The sequence below is a fragment of the Macaca thibetana genome, chromosome 4, assembly GCF_024542745.1.
Source record: "Macaca thibetana thibetana isolate TM-01 chromosome 4, ASM2454274v1, whole genome shotgun sequence".
NCBI lineage: Eukaryota > Metazoa > Chordata > Mammalia > Primates > Cercopithecidae > Macaca > Macaca thibetana.
This window is the reverse complement of record NC_065581.1, coordinates 191,346-212,433: the sequence shown is the minus strand read 5'-3', so window position 1 is coordinate 212,433 and position 21,088 is coordinate 191,346. Positions and strand designations below refer to the sequence as shown.

At 49.4% G+C, this 21,088-nt stretch overlaps 1 protein-coding gene across 2 annotated transcripts in view; it reads right to left on the bottom strand.

Annotated features, from left to right (window-relative positions):
* Positions 1-352: 352 nt before the first annotated feature.
* DUSP22 (dual specificity phosphatase 22) overlaps positions 353-21,088 on the bottom strand; it is a 59,190-nt gene continuing 38,454 nt past the window's right edge. The window contains exons 4-8 of one of the 2 annotated variants that reach the window (XM_050789691.1): positions 16,754-16,803; positions 6,106-6,180; positions 3,694-3,865; positions 3,191-3,263; positions 353-893 (exon numbers count right to left, since the gene is read on the bottom strand). In XM_050789691.1, coding sequence (XP_050645648.1) covers positions 847-893; positions 3,191-3,263; positions 3,694-3,865; positions 6,106-6,180; positions 16,754-16,803 — 417 coding nt within the window. In that variant the 3' untranslated portion in view covers positions 353-846. Of the gene's footprint in view, positions 3,264-3,693; positions 3,866-6,105; positions 6,181-16,753; positions 16,804-21,088 lie in introns of both variants that reach the window. The other variant, XM_050789690.1, reaches the window with a different exon arrangement.

Here is a 21,088-nt window from a genome sequence, read left to right as displayed (position 1 = left end):
AGAGCTGAATATGGAATCAGAGTAACTGTATTCAGTGCCGTGCAGCCGACGTACACGGCAGGGCTGGCTGCACACTCCTGGGCACACACGACTCATTCCAGGCACCAAACATGCAGTTCCCACTCTGTGCAGGCAAAACCCAACTCTCACGTCCAAATTTCTTTCACCTCACACTGATGGCCTGTTTTTCTTTCTTGGAGACATGAATCCACCTTTTGTAGCATCTGCTTTAGCGCCTTCTGGAGGAAAACAAGAGCCTCTAAAATAAAACCAGGAGCAGGCTTCAATCGCACAGGCAGAGGGGAGCGTGGTGGCTGCCCCTTGGCTCGGGAAGAACGCATTGCACATGACCTTAAACGTGGCTAAGTTGCCCTTTATTAATAAAAACATTGAGCTTTCGGTTAATTCCACCATGGAGAACACAAACCAGAGATAAAACCCACACCAAGGGCTACTTCCCAAGCCGGGGCATTTGAGAACACACGGGCAGAGTTCACGCCACACAAGCACACTCGGCTGTCCTTGGGGGGCGTTCACAGGAAGGAATCACGAGCGCGCAGCCATCCACACAGCAGTGCAGCAAGGCTCCCGGGGTCCTCACAGGCATCCAGGCCAGGTACAGAAACCTCCACAGCAGTGGGGATAAGGGGAAAATATTTTCTCTTGCTAAAGAATATGCTTAGTTCTCAGCATAAACATGACTACGTATATATTCAGCTTCAAATGAAAAACAAGTTTACAAATCACTACTGGATACTTAAAAATACAAACTCTACTTTGCTTTTCTTTTTGGCAGCACCAGCCTAAACTCTGCGGCTTTGCAACATTTCAGACACTTCAGGTACATTACAGTCTTCTGAGAAAGGCCCAGTACTTCAGAATTCCCGGAGCGGCTGTGAAGAAAGAACATTACTGGCAACAAATATTAAAACACCACTTTAAGAACTCCAAGAATACACTGAGAGGCTTGTAAAGATGCAAATATTTAAGCGTTCAAGCTAATATCCTAAATCATTTTTCCGTTAACATATTTGTATTTATTTTAGGCTTAGGAAAAACATGTACTTTATTGGCAAATTGTTTAGCTGTAGCTGGATGGATGGTTCTACAGCCACATGCCCCTTTCTGGGTGTACACCCAGGGCCTGCGCACGTGCGCGGCATCAGGCAACGTGTCTTTCCCCGGTCCCCAGAACGCTCACCGCTGACACACCCTCCACGTGCACGGGAAACCGCTCTTCTCATTCAGGGCTCTTCTTGGGGTGGAATTCAGAGACACTGGGTTGCAACATCTTTTTAGGGAGAGGTTGAGTATGTTTTTTCATCTGAGTGACTGCATGCTTACAGAATTTGGGTCGGTGTAAAGGACTAGACCACTGAATTGGGTACAGCGTCCCAGGATGCCTGCAGCCCCCAAGTACAAACTGTAGATGCTCTCGTGGCCTGAATGTGGAATTTTACCCACCAGAAAGCACTGCTGGAGCCCAAACTGGCAACTTTAAACAGCTCAATGATATCGGTACCTTCCCCTCTGGTTTCAAACGCAATCATGACCAAACATTTTCAACTGCGAGGCAAAGGTGACTTGCACACCAAAAACACCTTTCCAAAAACATTCAATGAGGTAGCTCAGGTCAATTATCAAACCCAAGTGAACACCAAGAAGCTTAATAAATGCTCAGGCATTTTAAAATGCAAATTGCTACAGTGCCTAATAAATGCTCTTTCTTCCCAGTTCTTGCAGGTGCGTGCAAACCTTGAGGAGGAACCCCTGCAACATGAGCACAGCAAGAGGCTGGGAGTGAATGAAGCTGGCAAGGAGCAGAGAGCAGGGGCGCCCTGGTGCAGCCACCTTAGGCTAGTGCACCTGCCCACCACAGAGCTCAAGTGCAATCAGTTCCAGAGAACAACCACCAAGGAGAACTCAGGGCTTGATGGGCTGGAAAGTGGCCCTGCCTCGAGGCGCTAGGGAACGCTCAGCCTGGTGCATTCGCATTGACACTGAGGCAATCTAAGACACTTCCCTTAACTGCTGAGTTGGTATAAAGTTCTGGCCCACTGGACCAGCTCAGGGCAGTCTCTCACCCTTTCCAGGGCCCCAGAGCCACCCTCCATCTAGGGGAGTCTGGCCCTGCTGCCCCCACCACACCACGCTGGGTGGGTTCTGGGAGTGGCCACGCTTTTAGCCACTCGCCCGAGTTCTCACGGTCTGCCCACAAGCACAGACTGCTCTTTGCTGGGTAGCTTTTCAGAGGTCGAGCTCCAATGCCTTCCATGTGGAGTCCTGGACAAAAGCAAAGGTGGCCACACCAACCTAGGCAGCAATATGCATTCTGTGACTTCCAGCAGTGAGAAAGAGTTCACACACACACATTCATGTGCACATACACGTTCACAACGTACACACAGGTACACACCTAGGGTGCACATACCCTCACAGAGGCACACGCATGCATCCATTCACTTACACTCACCCACACCCACGTGCACTCACACCCCCACGTGCACTCACACCCACGTGCACTCACCCACACCCACGTGCACTCACACCCACGTGCACTCACCCACACCCACGTGCACTCACACCCCCACGTGCACTCACACCCACGTGCACTCACACCCACGTGCACTCACCCACACCCACGTGCACTCACACACCCACGTGCACTCACCCACACCCACGTGCACTCACACACCCACGTGCGCACACACACACATTCATGTGCACACACACACTTTCACAATGTACACACAGGTACACACCTAGGGTGCACATACCCTCACACAGGCACACGCATGCATCCATTCACACCCACACCCACGTGCACTCACACACACCCACGTGCACAGCCACTGGGCGGCATCCCGGGGGCAGCAAGCTCAGGCAGCCAGGGTGGGGGCGGGCGGCGTGAAGGGGCCTCGAGCAGGGCTGGGCAGTGTTGCTTGGGAAGGAGCCCTGAGTGCCCCACCTCACCCTGGCGATCTCCCTCTCCTGTCCCCAGCGGCCACCACCACCGCACGGCCGCCCAGCCGGGCACACTGAAGACAAGCAGTGGGAAGGAAGGCAGCAGGTCCCTTGCGTTAGGTTTCCGTCGTGTAGTTATCGTAGGCCAGCGGAGCCAGTGCCGGAAAACTGCTCCACCGCCTGGCGCCGGGCTGGGGCTCCACGCGCCCTTGCTCCTTATATTTACCGAGAATGCTTTTGGCTTCTTCTGCGTCCTGCAAAGGGCTCTCCCCGTACTCTTCCCTCAGCCACTGCCGATACTGGAGAGGAGGAAACAAACCCGACACGTCACACAGGTGCACACACAACCAGGGAAACAGCCGCGAAGTCGGAGCTCTGTGGTTGGCTAGCCAGGGTCAAGCAAGAGGAGTAACAGCTCCTTCAAGGTGCTGGCCTAGGACATGAAAATAGGCCAGACCAAGGAAATGGTACGTCACCCAAAGGGAGAGAAACAAGCTAGTGGGGGTACCAGGCACAAGGAAAACGACAAAAGGTAGGCGCCTGTGGCTTCAGCAGGTGCACAGGGGATGCGTGATGACTTCTGAGGGGGCGCAGCTGGGCGCGCTGGGAGCCGATGTCCTCCGTGGGCCTTTCAACTCCAAATGCCATGATGCTGGCTGTGTACGGAGACTGTGGGCACTGCCCAGGGGCACCGGCCTGAATCTCTGATGTCCCCTAGGAATTGCTTACCTGATGGACCTCATGCTTCTCAAACTCCTGGAGCTGTCTCTGGAAGCCCACGTTGGGGTTGGCACAGGATCTCCCAGCACGCACGGTGTGCAGGGCGTCCTCCCAGCCAAAGTCGGTGACGGTCATGATGTACGCGATCACCAGCGTCACGCTCCTGGAGACCCCGGCCAGGCTGCGGGGCCAAGAGAAGCACACGTGTGAGGGCAGTTTCAGATCCCCGGGTCCATCGCCCAATCCACGTGGAGCGGGGGATTCTGAGGACCTTGTTTAGAAAGTCTCCCTGTGCCTTGGATGATGTGTGGACAGCAAGCTCACTGCCAGGGAGCCACTCAGCGCTTAGCGCACCAGCCTCCTCTACTTCCTGGCACCAGAATCGCACGCTTTCCTCCGCTGCCTGAGCTTCGTTTATTGGTTTTCTATGGGCTGTGGCTCCAGATGCCCCCTTGCTCCGAGCCCCTCCTCAGGTCTCCCCATTTCCCCAGACAGATGACATAACAGATTCCAAGGGAACTTGAGGCTTCCAGGGTCTACACGACAAACCCATTTATAACCTACGTTTGTTTAGGGTGCTTCATGTTCCTTAGAAGTCTAGTTTTCTTAGCTACACGAGGGCTAGATCTGTAGTTTTTAAAGCCCACGACATACAGAAGCCCTTACCCAACCTTACTTTTGTGCTCTTTTTGACACGAATATGCAGAGTACGCAGCAGGCACACTGTGTCTGCAGGGTGGGAGCGAGGCACCCTGCAGCCAGCAACGGTTAGGGTCAGTTACCTGGAGCGGGCCGAGGGAGGCCCGTTTTACATGTACATGCAAATGAGGGTGGTCACAGGAAGGCTGTGCTTCATCAGACTTGGAGAGTTCTAGCAACAGGTTAGGATGGGGGAGTTTAGCAAATGTCTCGCTTTTAGAAAAACCTATCTTTAGAGGTACCTAACTGTATGAAATATTAATTCCTAGAATATCAGGCCGACACATATTCAAATATAAACAATAATTTGGAAACCCCACTCTCATGTAGTGGCTCTTCACTAGGGTTTTGTAGTAGAACTGCTAGGAGAGATTTTAGAAGACAGATCCCCTTGGGCTGCAACCCTGGAGATTCACATTCACCAGGAGCCAGGAGAGGCCCAGCAGCGGGAGCCCCAGAATTCTGCTTTCACTGGCTCCCTGAACCCCCAAGGTATGTTAAAGCCAAACAGAAATGAACGTTAAAATCCTACATTTGTATTTATTACACTTTCTACTCTTTAAACAAGTGAGATGAAAAATCATGTGATTTCAAGAACTGTATGAAACTGCAGACACCATTCTGAAAACAACTGAACTATCAGCGTCCTCCCGTGTCATGGGTTATTGGCCCTCAGAACACACCACAGTTTACACAGGTGGCTTCTCTGGATGTCATGCGCTGGGTCCCTGCGTCCCCTCTGTCCTGGCAGGGCTGCCACCGACCTCAGCAGCAATATTCCCCAGGAGTTACCACTTCACAGACCTAACGAGCTTACAGAGTAACTGTTTCGGGGAATGTCAAAAGATTGTTAGACTTTCAGTTAATTAATAACACACTTCATTCAAGACAGAGAGGGGACATGTCCGGCCCAGCACTTACAAAACAGAGCCTTGGCTCCAGAATTTTGGCGACTGGTTCCGTGAACAAATTAGCCATGTTATTAGTATGATTACGAGTGGTAATAAAAATGCCATCCCACTTTCACTAAGGACTCTCTCTGTGCCAGGTGCACGGCCAAGAGCTTCAGATGCATCATCCTCGGGTTAAATGTGATACAGCAGCTTTCTTTTCACTGTGTGTACGTGTGTGTGTATCTACACAAAACATAGCAGAATGCAAACAGACACAAAACATAGCAGAATGCAAACAGACACAAAACATAGCAGAATGCAAACAGACACAAAACATAGCAGAATGCAAACAGACACAAAACAGCGGAATGCAAACAGACAGCTGTCACTAAACTGGGTCATTTTGGTGATACTGAAAATCCACGTTTACCATCAAGTCTCCTAAAGAAAAACACAACAGTGTCTCCAAAAAGCCACTGAGGTTTCAGGGATGAGCCTAGAGAATCTGTGTCATCTGTAAGAGGCTGTTCTGACGAAATGCTGGAGGCAAGCCAGCAAAGGGAAGTTTCTGTTGTCCAGTAACCTTCACGGTCCCTACAGAAATCCTAACAGTGGAAATGGAAAAAAAAAAATAAAAGCAAAACGAGTTAGGCTTCTCCTTCAACAGAAGGCAACGGTGACTAACACACAGCACTGGACACACGGAGCACGCATGTGAGACCGAGAGTTTACAGCAAACTGTTGGGAGGTGAAACCATTATTCACACACAGAAAAACACTTGACAGGAAGCCGAGCCGACCAAAACACGCTAAAGCGAGACACACGCACCAGTGTACGAGGCAGCTCTCACCGCGCAGCCGGCACTCATGAATGAATTTAATACTTTCTTTGAAATGTCTTGTCCTGGGAAAAGAAAAAAGAGAAATGACATTGTCTACTTTACTCAATATATGATGAAAAGAAATTTCTACCTGAGGCTTCTTTCTTAAAATGTTAATTGATTTTTATGTATAATTGACACAAAATTCTACATATTTATGGGCTACAGTGTGACGCTTCAATGCGTGTATACATTGTATAAATGATCAAATCAGGATAATTACCTGATAAATGTTTAATCACTTTAAACATTTATCACTTTGTAGTGATAACATTCAAAAGCTTCTCTTGTAGCTCTCTTGAAACATATACTACATTATTATTTGCTGTAATCAAATAATCCACCATGTAATGGAAACCATAACACGGCTGGGTGCGGTCGCTCACGCCTGTAATCCCAGCAACTTGGGAGGCTGAGGCAGGCGCATAACTTGAGGTCAGGAGTTCGAGACCTGCCTGGCCATCGTGGTGAAACCCCATCTCTACTAAACATACAGAACTTAGCTGGGTGTGGTGGGCACCTGTAATCCCAGCTACCAGGGAGGCTGAGGCAGGAGAATTTCCTGAACCAGGAGGCACAGATTACAGTGAGCCGAGATCACGCAACTGCACTCCAGCCTGGGCAACAGAGCCAAAAAAAAAAAAAAAAAAAAAAAAAAAAGAAACCAGAATTTATTCTTCCTGTAGTTTACTGAAAGCTCTCCCAGTCCCGTACCATCAAAACCCGGAGCGTCTCTGCCTCAGAAGCGGCCGCAGCGTCTCTGCCTCAGAAGCGGCCGCAGCGTCTCTGCCTCAGAAGCGGCCGCAGCGTCTCTGCCTCAGAAGCGGCCGCAGCGTCTCTGCCTCAGAAGCGGCCGCAGCGTCTCTGCCTTAGAAGCGGCCGCAGCGTCTCTGCCTTAGAAGCCGTCATTTACAATGCTGAGGCCTAGGGAAGGCTGTGGGTTGCCTGGAATTTCTCTGTAAGAAATCCCTGAAACTCACAGCGACCACGGACTGGGGTTGGGAGAGGTCTGGACAGCCCCCCCACGTTCAATCTGAGCCCCTCAAAGCCCCAGCAGCACACAGGGACCCTCACACCGGCTGTGGGTGGTGCAGGCCACCGTGACACGGGTGAGGAAGGTGTCCATGTCGTGTGGGCTTTCCAAGTCCTAAAAGCTAATTTACTCCTGGCAATCTGGAAAATCTAAAAGCATTCTCTCAGACTGGTCTCCCTGGACTTTGGCAGTCCTGTCTGCAGCTCAGTGGAGAGCTGTGGGGAGATGGAAATTCTGGCTCTAATCCCTCTTTGCCATTTACTGGACCATGTGGCCCAGGACAAGCCACTTATCTTCTCAGTTATAAAGTGGGGCTGGCATCTCACAGGGCGGATGAGATAATACGTGCCAATATGCTCTGCAAACTAAGGTCCTAAATAGGCTGAACGCAGGGGCACACCTATCATCCCAGCACTTGGAGAGGCTGAGGTGGGCAGATCACTTGAGCTCAGGAATTCGAGACCAGCCTGGGCAAAATGTCGAAACTCATCTCTACAGAAAATACCAAAAAAAAAAAAAAAAAATTAGCTGGGTGTGGTGGTGCATGCCTGCAGTCCCGGCTACTTGGGAGGCTGAGGTGGGAGGATCTCTTGAGCCCAGGATGTTGAGGCTGCAGTGAGCCGAGATCATGCCACTGCACTCCAGCCCGAGCGACAGAGCGAGGCCCTGTCTCAATAAATAATAAATAAATAATAGAAATAAGCTCTAAATGACGACGCATGCCTTAATCCTTTCTTCTTCTAACTCTTAGCTCTTCAGACTGCCCTTTTCTCTTGTCACTCAATCAGCCCCCAGCTGTCACTCATTCAGCAAGTAGTTCAGGGACTGCCTACTTGCACGGCCGTGTGCCAAGCCCCTGAGACACAAAGCCAGGCAGGACTCAAGCCCCACTTTGGTGCGCTCCCAAGCGGCATGTGTGTCCCGCGCCACTCAGACCTCATTCTGGACTGGTTTGTGGGTTAAGTGCAGATACCTCAGGGGACGGAGAGCACATGTACCTCTCCAATGTCTTCTACCTTTGAATGGCTTATGAAGCAGCAAAAGTTGCCCATGGACTAAACTGACTTCTCTTTAAACACTGATTGAATATTGACAATTTGCCAGGGACTCTGATAAACTAAGACATTCAGAACGCCAGGGCACATGAGTGTAGTAAGAATGAGAAATTCAGGCACGGCCTAACAAACTCACCCAGTACCGACTGCAGAAGAAACTCAGCGGCCTCACGGTAGATGCTCAGTGAGATGAGGACGGCCAGGGAGCAGAAGCAACTGTCCATGTGCACGCACGCACACGCAAACATGCACACACATGTTCTGCAACAACTCCAAGTGTCAGCAAAGCACAAATCCCTAGGGGACCAAATCAAGGACTCCAGACTCTGACCTGACATCCCTAACTAGCACGTCTGCTTCTGTTAGCTGTTCCAGGGATAACTGCTCCCAGACGTAAACTCATAAGGTGGCTTGGTACACAGCAGGCAAGAAAGGATTCTTGCTTTCTTGCTGTAATCCCGAAATCTAAGGTATCCGTGCTGAAGGAGACTTCAGAGCAGACACCCACCACAGCCAGGCCGTGAAGCCAAGTGCACAGCAGAGTGGGGCACCAAGGCGACCTCTTGGGCAGGAGCCTGGCCCCCAGCAAAGAGCCAGGCAGCCAGGTGGGAGCTCCCCACCCCTTCAGCAGGACTAGCCACGTGGGGTTGGCAGGGAAGTCTGTGGTCTGCAGGTACTGGAACGGGAGCAAGACACGTCCGTTGCACTGAGTTTGTCTGGGAAGGACGTCCTGTCTTCCTGCAGCTCTGTCCACGCCGAAGTAACGGGCTTCCCGTCCACGCCGAAGTAACAGGCTTCCCGTCCACGCCGAAGTAACAGGCTTCCCGTCCGCGCCGAAGTAACGGACTTCCCGTCCGCGCCGAAGTAACGGGCTTCCCGTCCGCGCCGAAGTAACGGAAAGGCCGCGGGTAGGGACTTCTGGAAAACCTTTCCCTTCCTGAAGAGAGGAAAATGGTCTATCTCTGCCCCTGACTTCCCACCACGGAGCCGGGAGCGAGCGCCGTGCTCAGACCTGCACTACCTGCTGCCAAGCGTGTCTCCCTTAGAACGTCGTGTGTCAGTCAGACATGTATTCCGCCACGCGTGGCCAAATTCCTGCTACCTGATATTACGCAACTAATTCAACAATGTTGAAAACCTTGAGCCAACTCATCTGGCCCAGACGTGGCTCCAGACGGCTGGTCTGCAACTTGCCTGGTGGTTTACACCAGGGACCTGCCCTCCTTGCAGGCCCCTGCACACGTGAGACAGGCCAGTGCACAGGCTGGGGCAGCTGACTGGCTGGCTGCAGGGGTGCAGCTGGACGGCGCCCTCCTTGGTGCCCCAGGCTGCTCACACTGCTGTGGCCCCCCCCGGGTGCCAAGATGCTGCCCCCGCTGCAGGACCCGCTCTGGTCTGTTCCGGGTGGGTCTCTTTCTGCTCAGAAGGAGCCGTGTCTGCAGGCACAGCAGCCAAAAAAGCAAAAGCAAGTCTAGAAATGAATGACGACCGCCCGAGTAAATGAAAAACCACAGAGCACCTCAGAACACACGGCAAAGACCACACGGCAACATGAAAGCCAGCAGTGCCCCTCTGACTGGGGACAGGACCGGGTCACATTCAGTTCTGTGAACCTCACCAAGGTCTTGTAAAGATGACAACTGAATCCCTCCACTGAAACCTTGGAGTGGGAACCACTTCTTATATCTGGCTTTGACATCTGCACGTCCCCAACCACAAATACAGTGAAACCGGGCTTCTTACATATTGTGGGGTTGAACCTGGGTCCAAGAGTCAGCCTTGCCACATCTCAAAATAAAAGAGGGGTGTGTGCTCAGCCTGGCACCATCCAAACCCATCCGTGCCCAGGCAGCCGAGTGGGCATGGGAAGGAGCTGAGGAGGTTATGGAGAGGTGACCCCACTCGGCACCACCACCCCCGGTAGCTCGTTCCGTCTGCAGTGAGAGTTAGTCCAGTAGAGCCCACAGGACATAGCTCCTACCCACCACTGCGTTAGGGGCCTGGGCTGCAGAGCCCCTGTGCGGGCATCACGACAGGGCTACTCACGGCGCCACGCCAGGAGCCGGAAGGATGCCAACAAGGCGGCTGCTCAGAGCCCCCCCGCGAAACCTGAGTCATGGACACGATTCGGCACAAGGCCAAGCCAGAGCGATATTCCTAGAAATGCCTTTTCCAAGAAAAGCCCAGAGGCAGGCGAGCACTCTGCCACTGCGGGGCAGGGCTGTGTGGGGTGTTATTTCCAGGGAAGCTGATGGCAGAAGCCCCAGCTCTGGTCATTAAACTCCCTCCTCCACAGCGGGAAACACCCACGGTCCCGGTCCTTCTATTGCTCAACTGCAGTTAGAAGCAGAAGCGCGCGTCTGAGGCACTACCCCCGCAGGCTGTTTCGATGAACACAAGTTCCCTGTTCCTGCTCTCCGTCTCACTGGCGGTTCACCTTGACGTCCACGCACAGCCGTGTGGCACAGGCTCTGTCCACAGAGAGCCAGGGAAGGCATGCACGGGAAGCACGGACCGGACCGCGCTTGGTTAGAAACGCACCAAACGGCGCCTGGGGCTATCACGCCCGCTCCTGCCCCTGGTCCTCGGAGCACACCTCGGGCAGCAGGGGCACCTCCAGGGAGAGGGAACTCGCAAACAGCCCAGCCACCCGCAGCTGTCTCCCTCCCTCCTCACGGACCAGCATCCTCTGCCTGGTTCCTTTCCTTTCTGCATCGAAGGCCAAGAGCCAGTGCCCAGACGGGCTCTACTGACCTACAGAGAGTCTAAGAAAAGATGGTGGGTGAGCCTGTAAGTCACACTACGTGGTGTTCACTTCTGAGGCCGGACAACGACTTCTCACTCCAGAACTGCAAGATCTGGAGGCCTCGATTCCCACTGTAGGATCTAAGGTGGTCCTGTCCTGCTCAAAAGGACCTTGCCTGTTGGAGTGGGAGCCCAGAGATCTGGCTGAGCACCTTGAATGGCAGCCGGTCCTACCCCAAAAGCCCGTGGTACCAGACCAGGCTGTAACAGCAGCCGAGGCCACAGGAACCCAGGGGGCTCCTCCTTCCTTCAAGTGATGCAAAAGTGTGTGTGCAAATGAAAGCAAAGGAGAAATCCAAAAAAGGCAAGCACCCTTATATATAAAAAAATGTATATTTTTATACATTACGTATGTAAATATGTATGTTTTTGCTTAGAAAAAAATGTTTTTGTTTGTTTGTTTTCTAACAGCAAATAAGTGGAGTATTCTCTCTGGGTCCAGGTTCTGGAAGGTGGTTTCGTATCAGAGAGCTGCTTCCTCCCGGGGCAGGATCTGTCCGCAGCCCCCACCCACAGGCCCTGCCCCAGCAGCTCTGCAGCGAGAGGCTGGCGGTGACGCCCCCACTCCACCCCGAGGTAAGTGGGCGTCCTCACCAGACAGACACGGAGGAGCTGCCCTGTGAGCGCCCAGCACTACACACAAAACCAGCCCACATTTCTATCAGTGATTCCCAACTTCGGTATTTCATGCACTGTCAACATTAAAAATAAACTGAGGGGACACATATATTGTACTTTTCGTTTTGCCAGACAAGGTCTTCTTAAAAGCAAACTAAAACAAGGAAAGACCTGTCTACTATTTACTGCATCATCCCCCAGAAGAATATTTCAACATCAAAAAAGAAGGACACAGTCTAAGACTGATTGATAGTTCTTTAAGTTGAATAAATGAAGTCTTTAAAACTGAATGCCACTTTCAGCTCTCATTTCTTTCTCCTTGAGCAGGAGAACATCGCCACGGGCTGGCAGAGCCCTCAGGAACGGTCCGGAAGCAGGACCACAGCAGTCCAAGGGCCCATCTAGCTCTAGTCTTGTAAAAGTGCTCCTTTATAATAAAATAAAGAAAAACATAAATGAGAGAAAAAGAGAGTTGAAAGTACAGAAGGTGTCAGTTAAAGAAAATACAGACAAAAAGATAGGGAGATAGAATAAGGCACGGACGTTTTACCGATGTTTTCAATACAGGCTCTCTGTATTGCTAATGCTGCTTCTCCCCACAAAAACCTCAAGAAATTTACAGACCTGCTAGATTCTAAAACCACTGAATGTCACGAAGGCGTTACTGCAATGATGCAGGCCCACCGACTCCACAGCCTGGCAGAGATCAAATGCCCTTGGACCTCACAGAAAAAGAAAAAAAATCTATGATTACTTGCTTCATGACGTCAAACTACAAAATGCCAATGTAATATATTAAAACAGGATGAGTAAATAAGTTAATATGCATCTAACCATTCACTTTCAAAATACATTAATACTCTGTACTTGAACAGACAGAAAACATAATCCTATTTTCAGAAATGCTTAGTGTTCATAAAAAACAATTTCACCGATATCATCCCACCTAACACTATAAAAGCCCCGTGAGACAGGCGTTTCAGATAAGAGAAGAAAGGTTAAAATGACTTGCCTAAGAAATCCCAGAGAGAAAGCAAAAGCAAGTAAGTATTTCCAAAGCCCTTAATTCCCTAACCCACACCACGCTGGCCACTCGGGGAACATGCAGTGTGTGCATTTGATAGAAACTCTAGGATGCCCCTAATTACGACAAAATCATGCAAAACACACCACAATAGGTCTGTGGGGTTATCACAACTCTGAGAACTTGAACTTTTACATTTCCTGACTTGGCAGGGCTCGCCGGTTGGGGAACTGTGAGCTGAAGTTCTAACATGTTAACGTTATTATCTCAAACCAGGTTTCTGCATTTTAAGTTCCTGGAAGACCAGAGGGGGAGATTTGAGAGGATTAAGGCCAAGACAGAAAACTGACCTTTCTGGGCAGTTCGCAGCAGCTGAATGTCAAGTGACAACAGCTAGTCTCAAAGGTCACAAATCTCTTCCTAAGCATAACTAGCCGGAATTCCTGTTAGTGCAGGCATTTGTGGGGAAAATGTAAGACATAAAGTGTTCAATTACATCAAAACTGCCATTCCTTTTTAACATCTGTACTTAAGTTTGAAACAATGAGCAACATAGGTTTCCAGAATCTATTTTATCATTGCACAGAGAAACTCCGAGGCACCAAGAATTTTTTAAGTGGCTAAAGAGCTACGATTTCAAATCGTTTAGGTCCCGCAGAACGCATTTTCCAAGTGGCAGGTAAGACTTCTTTCGCTTTTGTTAACTAGAGAATAACGAACATTTGTCGTCTGACCATCCTCATTGGTTGACGATACAGAAAGCAAAAGTGGATCGTCAGCACCGGATACTTGGTGAGTAATAAACACCCTAATAAATGCCCTGAGAGAGGTAGGTGTTCTGCCTGCCAACCTGAGGTGAATCACTTGATTACACTGTGAAAATACGCTCCCCATTAGAAAGTTCACCATGGCTTCCAGCAGAAACCGTAACCGGTAAAGAGAAACGCAAGCTGCTTCATCGCCTGCGTCTTCACAAGCTGAGTCACGCCAAGTTCCAAAGTCAACTCCACCATTTCCACATAACTAGTACAGCAAGCAATATTTAGAGTCAGGGACACATGTGTGCCGAAGCCTGACTTATTCATAAGCTTTGCTGTTACTAATGGATTAAAAATAAACGTTTCCCCAAAACATCACACAAGAGCACGACTCCCAACAGCAGAGTGTCCACCTCTCTCCGCCTTTTCACGAGCTACGGTCCCGGCTTCCTCCTCCAGCTGAAACAGAAGTCGTACTGTTGTAGCTTCACTGGGAAGTGCAGCAGGACACATCCTCCACACGCAGGCCCCACACACGGCACTGCCACACCTACCTAACCCCTAAGCCCACCTACATTTATAGTTTGCCTTTGTAACTCTTTCTTTGTCATCCAGATACAAAGAACGAGTTACAAAGGCAAACCATAAACTTAACAGAACCTCTTTACATATTCGGGATGGGAGAGAACTAATTAAAAGGGTAGGAGGGAGGTGGGGGATGAAAAATTGCTTACAGAGTAAAACGTTCACTATTCGGGTGACGGATGCACTAAAAGTCCAGACTTCGCCATTAAGCAATATATTCATGGAGCAAAACTGCACCTGCACCCCCTAAATCTATGCGTATTTTAAAAAGAAAAAGTACGGGCTAGTCCTTCGGCACCAAAGGTGACTGTAACTAGGCTGGTTTTGACAGATGATCTGAACTGACCCACGAGACCTGGAACTCAGAAAAGAAGCTGGCATATCTCTGCCTCCCCTGTCCTTCCACGTCTCTCAAGTAACGGAAGCAGGCTTCCTGGGCACCAAAACTTGTTATCGCAACTACCTTTTCTGTAACTCTCAAGATACGTTAATACACGCTGAGTAAAAACAGACTCATTTGTACAAGTGCCCAGAGTTCACAGAGAACACCTTCACATACATGACCTTGCCTCCCAAAATCCTGAGGGCAGGCATTTTCAGATGAGAGAACAGAGGTGTAGATGGTTAAAATGCCCAAGGTAGGGGTAACTGGCTTTACAGTTGAGACTTTTTAACATCTATGTCGACTGCTTACGTGTCTATAGTGCGAGGGGCCACTCCACGCTTAGATCAGGTCACTGTCACAGACAAAGACGGCACTCAGCTCCAAGCAAAGCTGGGAAGCACTAGGGACAGCTCAAGGACACGCAGCCACCTGCACTGACAACAGGTGTCCAGGGTCACATCTGAGTTTTTCTTCTACAGAATCAAACTGCCAATCAGGTACTGACAAGTTCAACAGCATGTCAGAATCTCGGTTTGAGATAAGAGCAAAGCAACCATTCTAAAAATAGCCACCAAAACATGGGCAGAAGATTGCTGTGGTCTTCAGAGAAAGGCAGCGGCTCACTTCCTTCCGTGTGCACCATGCCTTCCAACCACTTCTGTTTCTTGACACGACCAGGAACCAAGGAAGTTCTCTAATGCTGCTTCTCCTCCTTCCAGGCCGAGAGCGCTACTCTGTTTTCCTAGGAAAACCCCTCCCCCACCATCCTCAATCTTAAAGGTTCACCTTTCTGTGAAGTATCAAGAGTGCATGTGGAACCACAGCCCCTGGGTAGCACACACAGTGGCTGCAGCTTCCCACCTCCCATCCCCTCCTCATCTACCACCTCACTTTTCCCATGTCAACCCATCTTACTCCAGCTCTATTTTTTTTCCCAAAAAGGTAGATCTCACAAAATTATTGCATAAACTGTGATTTCTCTGCTCTGCCCCAGTGAAGACTCAAGGTCGGCTGATGGCCAGCGTTTAGTAATTCCCAGAGTGGTGGGACACCTGGGATCCTGAACATCGGGGCACACGGCCTGCACTCCTGATTCGCAGGGTATGCATGCACCAGTGCTTGGGGCAGAAAAGGTGAATCCAGACAAGCCTGGGGACTCTCAAGTTCACAAATTCACCACAGCCTCCAACTTCCCTGTGAAATGCAGTGACATGTAGTCCAGGAGGGTTGCTGTGTCTTTGACCTGTGTCATACAGCACTGGGCCAACCTGAGACCAGAGGCCGGACTCAGCGGCACGGGCTAAGTACTTCACTTCCAGCCCCAGCCTCTCAGCCTGCAAAAGTCACATTTGTGCTTCAGGAAAACTGTCATCTACTCCACACCATGGTATTTCCGGGTTCCTTCTACACAGCCACGAGTGACTGCTAAAGCTGTAGCTGCCGTGGGTCTCCAGGGCCCTGCCCCCTATCTTGCCAAAACCTAATCCTACCCGTCTCCACAGGATTTCTTCAATACGGAAAAGGGGGCAATTACGAATCTCTCTCTAGGTGCAAACAGAGTTAAAACGACATCAAAGGTTTATTCGGCTATGAAGAAATAGAGGACCGGACTTTCCTCAGCCAGAACGACCTATTCGTCCAACTCAGCCAGGCTTCAGCAGCCTGCTGTCCCGTAAGGCAGCTGCCGGCCTCCTGGGGTTCTCAAGCCCTGGAAATGCAGCTGGTCTGACCTGAGACGTGCGAAGTATGAAACAGCACACCAGAGTCCCCAGACTTCGTATGAAAGAAGGACATAAACTTGCTCATTAACTTTTTATATTGAGTACATATCAAAATAGTATTTTAGATATACTGGATTAAGTAAAATATATTATTAGAATTAATGTTGCCTGTTTCTGTTTGCTGTTTAAAATGTGGCTCCTAGAAAATTTAAAACTGCCCATTTGTGGCTTACTATCTACTTCTATTGGACGGTGCTGCTTTAGACAAAACCCAACAAATCCCTTACGGTTTTATTTCTAGAGGAAAGATGAGCACACTAAAGGTTTAAGGTACCCTTTTTAAACATCAGACCCTTCTTGTGGACATGCCGTGGGTCTCTCTGCATAACGGAAGGACCAGTCAGCCGCAAGGAGCCTCCTGCCACAGCTCATCCCAGCGTGCCCAGCATTGACGTCGCAGGCTCACAGCCTCTTCCCTGGGGCACCAGGCCTGCAGGGTCCACCAGGGTCCCATGAGCTCTGACGACTTCACAATCTTCTACTTCTTTGACTTTATCGTCCTCTATTCATTTTTTTAAATGTCTCCAAATAAGACAGAAAAAAGAAACTTACAGGTTTTGAGATGGTGAATCCGCTGCTGGGATGCACAGGTATTTAACTCCCTGCAGAATAATAAAAAGTAAAAACATAAAAATAAAAACATGAAACTCAGTGGAGAAAAGTATTTAAGGAACTATTTACTCAAGTCAAAAAATAAAAAATAAAAAGGAGAAGTTTTTCACTCGTCTTTTGTTGCCAAGGAACTGCAGAAAAACTAATTAAAGTTCCTGGTTATTTTCCGTGACCATGCGTACAAATAACCCGCTTTGGTCTGCAAACAGCTTGTAGGTTCAGGCAAAACTCAAAGGACACGTCAAACAAGTGAAATACTGAGTACTTTTCAGTAAGTTTCCACTACTTTCAAAACCAGCATCTCAGATGCTAGTTTATATATTCCAAATTTTTTATATGTTTCATTTAGGAATCTGAATGTTCAAAAAGGAAGCACTATTCGTAAAAGCCTTAACATAATAAGTGAAAACTATAATGTCACATTACAGCTTTCTACATCAATTTTAGTATCATGACAGCTACAATTTCACGGATGCACCAACATGAGCTTTACCCTAGGGATAATTTGTTTCATTCTGCTTGCTTTTCAGGACAATAAAGGTTTATATATCAAACAAACATTCTTTTTTCTTTTTTAAAGAATGACCAAATTTGAAAAAAATAAACTTCATATACTCCTCTATAACACTCAGAAAAAAGGTTTATGTAAATCCATGCTATAACAGGCATGCTAAATTTGAGATTTATTTTTTTAAAAAACTGGCTGTTTCTCTTTCGGAGGGACTGAAAGACTGTTTCAAATGCTCTGCCAAGTAGAAACACAAAACATAGGCTGGGCGCGGTGGCTCACGCCTGTAATCCCAGCACTTTGGGAGGCCGAGGTGGGCGGATCACGAGGTCAGGAGATCGAGACCATCCTGGCTAACACGGTGAAACCCCGTCTCTACTAAAAAATACAAAAAAAACTAGCCGGGCAAGGTGGCGGGCGCCTATAGTCCCAGCTACTCGGGAGGCTGAGGCAGGAGAATGGCGTAAACCCAGGAGGCGGAGCTTGCAGTGAGCTGAGATCCGGCCACTGCACTCCAGCCTGGGTGACAGAGCGAGACTCCGTCTCCAAAAAAAAAAAAAAAAAAAAAAAAAAAACACAAAACATAAAAATCTGATCTTCTCTTTGTAAGAGATTATAGCCTGATGAAGAATTAGATGAATTATTTTTAAATTATTCCTCTCTTAATTGCCTAATCTCACAGAATCTTGCCACCATGTCACAGACAATACTAGGGGTGAGGGGAGCACATTAGAAACTGGAAAAGTAACCAACCCTGAAGAACAAAAGCACAGGGAGGGAGAAGAGTGACACAGCAAACAAGCTCAGGTCCCTTGGAAGATGCAGTTACAACGCCGCACATCTTCAATAATTACTCACAAATAATTTTTGCATTTTTAAATTAAACTTTTACCATTAACTCCTATTGTCAGGAATATCTGTGCTGTGTTTGCTAATAGGAACAACTCAATGTGTAGCTGCCCCAATCCTTCCACACCCCCTACACATTTAATAACTCCTAGCATTGTGAGTCCTCCTTTTCCAACACGGGCACCAGACACGCTCGTGTCCCAACCGCCCTTGCGATGAGGGACTCCCCACCTGGCTTCACGGACCCAAGGGTCCACCCTCAGAGTCAGATGGAGAGCTACCGAGTGGGGTCTGGGAAGCACACATGGGCTTCGCAGGCGCAGGGCGGGGACAGAGCACGTGCGCTTCGCTGGCACAGGCGGGCACAGGTGGGCACAGGCGGGCCGGCTCGTGGCAAGGTGGGCGCTGAGCTTGGGGCCAGTTTTCTGGGAATCGCTCCTGAACTTCAGTCTAAAACCTGTTCTCCTTCCATTCCGAGGGAACCATGAGCTTTGACTCTCTCTTAGTAAGAGCTCAGCTTCCTGCTGAAACTGGGTCAGAGCAGGGTCTGTTCACCGCAACTAGGACCTAAGTGAGAGGATCTGTGGCCTCTTCCACAGTGATGACGGTCGTAAGTGAGAGGATCTGCGGCCCCCTCCACAGAGACAAGGGGTCAGAGAAACACTTTCCCCTCACAGTTTCTGTATATTTTGCTTCCCGCTTTGCATCAATCTTTCCACCTTCCAGTAAAGGCCCTTCTGGGTCTTGAAGGAGAGGAGTTTTACTGCTGTTTATCCACATGGGAACATCTCCCTTAAGACCGAATGGGCCTCAGCCACGCCAAGGGTTAACTGAGGATCTGCTGGTGGAAGAGGAAAGTGAAGCAGCAGCTTCTCCCTCCTTTGCCTTCATTCTGTCATCCCCAGTTGCCTCCTCCTGTCTCTGTCCTCATTTCTCCCGGGCCCGTGGGCTGTGCTCTGCCGGGAACACTGAGCAGTTGTCTGAAACTCTAAAGTATCTTCAAACCCAGAGAGTATTACAGCTGGGACTTAAAGGGAAAGCAAACAGAAAAGGAAATATTGTTGTTAAAAGTAATTTCAGTCCTTTCCCTCATGGAGGTCAGACAAGCTTGTTGGTATAGGTGCTCATACCTCCTGCAGCCACCGTTGAAATGACTCATTCACTTCTTTCCTTTTACTCTTAAGTGAGAGTTGGCAGTCGCTCAGTCCAGAAGCTTGTGAAATCCATTCCTCCCACACTCTTCCTCCACCCTCCCTGGAGACCAGGACCTCCAGACAGACCAGAAGGAGTCTCAAGTTCCCACCTTCCCTTCTAGTGCCATCTTCAGTGTCAGCGACTTCCATCTGGCAAGGAAGCTTAAGACGCGACGGAAATGCCCGCCTGTCACAGATGCTGACTGACAGCACTCTATTCTAGCAGAATCTGAAATCAGCCTGGTCTACATATCGAGAGGAAAGAAAGACAAAAAGGAGGACAGGAAGAGAATGGACAGAGGGTCTGCTGAATAGCTCTTTGCTGGCTGAGAGCATTCACTCTAAGTACCAGCCGTGGGACCGGACCGTGCTGTGCTTCCAGTGGCCGTCTCCGTGTGTCGCCGTGTTCCCCTTTGCGGCACCCGATGCATAAAAGGACCAAATCAGTTTGGTCCCATGAGGCAGGAGCACCTTGTCAGGTGGGCACGAGAATCTACCCACAGGAGGACGGCAAAGGCGCTCTCTCCATCTGAGAACACCCAGGATGAGAAGGCAGCTCTTGGCCACGCTGGCCCTGCCCACATTTGCGGGGATGGGCGTGTGGAGCTGCCGTCTCCCATCTGTGAATCCGCTACAGAGGAACAAAGTGGCTCCCAACCACAATTTGGGGACCCCCTGAGGTGAAGGCAGGACAGATAAAAATATAAAACCTAAGTCAAGATTACATTCTGTCGAAGACGGAGTAACAACAGCAACAGTAACGAACTTCCCTGCAAGGGTGCCCGGCACGTCGCAGGCACTCGCTGAAACGTCCGTGGAGTGACGAGCGGGAGGATCAGGGTGCCCGGCACGTCGCAGGCACTCGCTGAAATGTCCGTGGAGTGACGAGCGGGAGGATGAGCACGAGCACAAAGGCCACACTGCGAGATGAGTGCAAGGAAAGAAAAACACTGCGAAGCACCATCCTCTGTCCTAGTGACCACGAGACGAGAGCTGGGCTTCAGCCCACACCATGCAAAGGACAAGCCATCCACACATGCTCGAGGGACACCAGCGTCCCTCCCGGCCACGGGAACAGGACGCAGCTGAGAGCCAGTCGGCGTGATCCACAATAAGAACATGCAAACTCGGTCCAGGAAGGAGTCAAAACTGCCAAAAAGGTTCAGCTGCTCGCCGCCCAGGAACACCTATTTATCTTGGTTTAGTTATTAACAAAGCATGAAAAGTCTCTTCCAAGCCACAGACTACAGAATGTGAGTTGCCTTAAAACAGCTTCAGATACCTGCACATGTGCACAAGTCACGACAGTTAATTACTAATTCAGAAAGCAGCATGAGTCCCCCAATGCCACAAGAAAGCTGGGCCCGCTTAACTACAGAAGTTAAGTTCTGCAAAAGTTCTAACGTGAGGTGGAATAGATGGTCTCACCACATAGGTCCTAAAGACAGGACCACGCTTCAGTTTTGAAGTTTACAGAAATAGAAATAAAGGATATGTTTAGATAAATTATGGAAAGTATAACAAACTTGGAGGTTTAAAAAAAGCAAAAATTCTAGAACAATCTGAAAAATGTGTAAGTAACAAAAATAGCAGCAATGTTTCCATTAGTATAGTGTTTGCTATAAGGTATTCACTCCTTCATGCCACTGCTACTACTTGAAAAAGTCAAGGTAAAATGGGTTGTCTTCCTGTTGCAATAAAATTCTCACCAAATAAATAAGAATC